A 3024-nucleotide genomic window follows, 5' to 3' on the forward strand; every position below is an offset into this window, starting at 1 on the left:
AGAAGAAGGGAGCAATCCAGAGATGCCTGGAGCCTGAGGCACAGGAAGCTGAAGGCTTGTGTGACCTTATGCCAAGGCAGCAGAAACGCCAGACCGGGGGCACCACCCAGCGTTCCCTTTGTCACTTCTCATGTGGTTACTAGGAAGTTATAGAATCCCCAGGGAAATTAGCTCTAAAACTTTTTAGAGGAAAAAAGTAGAGACACTTTTTTCAGAGCCAGTAGGCAGCCCACTAGACTGTTTCTGTTTCATGTCATGACTACTTGGAGTGTGCTAGAAGGGTTATAGACAGTAAAAGCTAAAGCCATTTAGACCACTTACCTACGTGACCTTAGGCAAGTGCCTCTGAGCCTGTCTCTTGCCTGTATACCAAGTTAGACGCCTACTGGAAGGGTTACACAAAATAATGCTTGCGAAGTGCCTGACACAGTGCCTGGTTCACGGAGAGAAGTTCAATAGCAGTGCCCAGAGGCTTAGTAAGGTCTTAGAGGAGAGAATGGAGTAGCCTTGAGGGGTGACAGTTTCCCTAAGATTTACCATCATCTGGGCAGGACAGAGATTCAAAGTTGGATAAAACAAAAAAAAAAACAATTTTTAAGGACAAATTTTTTTGCATAGTTCCTCCTGTCAAGTGCTAATGTTTTGTTTTGTTTTTTTAAGTGTACAGCTCGATAGATATATATGCACCCTTGTATAACCATCACTCAGGATAACACCGAGAACATTTACTGCATCCCATGAGGTCCTTTTGTGCCCCTTCCTAATCAATAACCCCTGCCTTCCACAGGTAACCATTATTCTGACTTCTAGCAAAGTGGGTTAATTTTGCTAGTTCTTAGAATTTCATATAAATGCACCTAAACGGATCAAATTAATTTAAAGAAAGCACAGGCATGGCTATTTCTTGTCCACTAGCGTTCGAGGAGTAAGAATACTTCTTTCTTTTCAAGAGACCGTCTCTCTGAGTGTGACGTTTCTATTTCTTTTGGTCTAATCTTTATTAATTTTTCTTTAAACCCATATTGATTGGATAACTTTACAAAATCATACTTAATAAGAAAGAAAGGAATTGGGGAGCGCTGTAGATCTGGGCCTAGGGTTGTCAGATAAAATATAGGATGCCAAGTGAAATTTGAATTTTACATAAACAATGAATAATTTGTTAGTATCAGTCTGTCCTAAATGTTGCATGGCTTTGGTGCTAGAAAGAGAAGGAGACATTTAGCTCTTCTAGAACCCACCCTCTTGGGCCCCATATCCTCAAGGACCCAAATGCAATCCAGCAGCCATCCAGTTACCTGGACAGTGAGATGACCACCTTCCGAAAAAAGGACTGGTTGAGGAAGCCATCCAGCAGGACTGCCCACTGCACCCCGAGGGCCAGCATGAAGAGATTGAAGGCCATGCTGCTCCAGCCGTGTCTCCACAAAGACGAGGTGAGGAAGCCCAAGCCAAGGGCCGCCATGACAGTAATATCCTGGAAGACGGCTAAGAGAGATGTCAAGGAAGAGGAGAAGGAGGAGGAGACAACGGGGGGAAGATGCATGAAATCAGAGTTTTACAGGATGGCAGCTGGAAGGAACACTAAAGATCATTTGAGAGTGCTTGGTCAAGTTACTTCAGCTCTTTTGAGCCTCAGTTTTCTCATCTGCATAATGGGGATGGTACATACATAGCATGCAGGGTTGAGGTAAGGATTAGATGAGCTGATGCTGTTTAAACATGAAGGCAGGGCCTGGCCCAGGGAGACTGCTCAGGACGTGTAGCAATTATTGTTATTACTAAACATAATAATATGAGCAAGTGTAGAACATCAGGACCAGTGCTTGGCACATAGCTGACACTCAGTAAAGGTAATTACTGCTGCTCTTGAGGATCAGGTTCAACTTCCTAATCGTGCACATGAGAAAAACAGGCCACAGAAGCCAGTGGCTTGGCCCAGGTCATGTGGAAGCAGGCCCAGAGGTTCTGCTGGCTAGAAGCAAATTATCTTGGTAAAAAACAACTCTTCCTCTTCGCCACCTTCTAAGAGGAACTTGGTGGGCCAGCAGAAAGCACCAGGGCCATCTAGATGGCCCACACCTTTCCAGCCTGAGACCCGGTGCAGGGACTGCTATGGCAGGTGAGTGGAAGAGACTTACCTAATGTTAGGGAGAGGTCCAGCAAACGAAAAAGGGTGGACACTTTCAGTTAATTTCAGGCTTGACATATAGTTAGCAGCTTGGGATCCAGAACTAGACAGCTTGGGTTCAAATCAGGGCTCTGGCACTTTCCAGCTGTGTGGTCTTAATCTAGTTATTTAATGTCTCTGAGCTTTAATACCAGCCTGCATTTATTAAGTGTTTACCCTGTTGCAACACTGTTTTAATCATTTTAAATAGACTATCTCGTTTAGTTCCAACAACCCCCCTTCAAGGTGGGTGCTGTTATCACCATTTTATAGATGTGAAAACTGAGGTGCAGAGGGGTTGAAAAACTTGCCCCAGCTGGTAGAGCCAAAATTTAAACCTAGATGATCTGTGAAGCCCGTGCCTTTAACTACAGCACTATCAGTGCTGTTTGTGTTTTCATCTGTTAAATGGGAAAAATAAACATACCCTCTGTCAGGTTGCCAGAATCTGGTGGGATAGTACACAGAATCACTCAGAATAGTAAAGACAATTTAATCAACAAACACCAACTGTTTTTACACATGTATAAATGCCTAGAGAAAGATTGTGAAGGAATTTTTTTTCCCCCTACAGACATTATCTCTGAAAATTTTTGGTGTTTTACTTTTGAAAAAATTTTGGTGTTTATATTTTCTACAACCAGTTGTAGACAGTAAACTCTTTTTTTTTTTTTTTTAAAGGAAACAGCACAGGCTTCAAGTTTAGACAGTTCTGTTTGATTCCAGCTCTGACATTCCCTATTAAGTTAAAACCATCTTAAATGGCCAACATTTGACCATTTTTGACCAATAAAAATGGTAATTCACAGCCCTATGCCCTTGTAGGTTGCTTACTTTCCTCATCAGCTAAATAA

At 42.7% G+C, this 3024-nt stretch overlaps 1 protein-coding gene across 1 annotated transcript in view; it reads right to left on the minus strand.

Moving 5' to 3' along the window:
* Positions 1–3024, minus strand: part of RHCE (Rh blood group CcEe antigens) — a 22994-nt gene that overhangs the window by 13090 nt on the left and 6880 nt on the right. The window contains exon 2 of the mRNA XM_011357625.2: positions 1299–1488. Within this exon, the coding sequence (XP_011355927.1) occupies positions 1299–1488 (190 nt within the window). The remainder of the gene's footprint in view (positions 1–1298; positions 1489–3024) is intronic.

Source organism: Pteropus vampyrus, unplaced genomic scaffold (genome assembly GCF_000151845.1).
Source record: "Pteropus vampyrus isolate Shadow unplaced genomic scaffold, Pvam_2.0 Scaffold36, whole genome shotgun sequence".
NCBI classification, from domain to species: domain Eukaryota; kingdom Metazoa; phylum Chordata; class Mammalia; order Chiroptera; family Pteropodidae; genus Pteropus; species Pteropus vampyrus.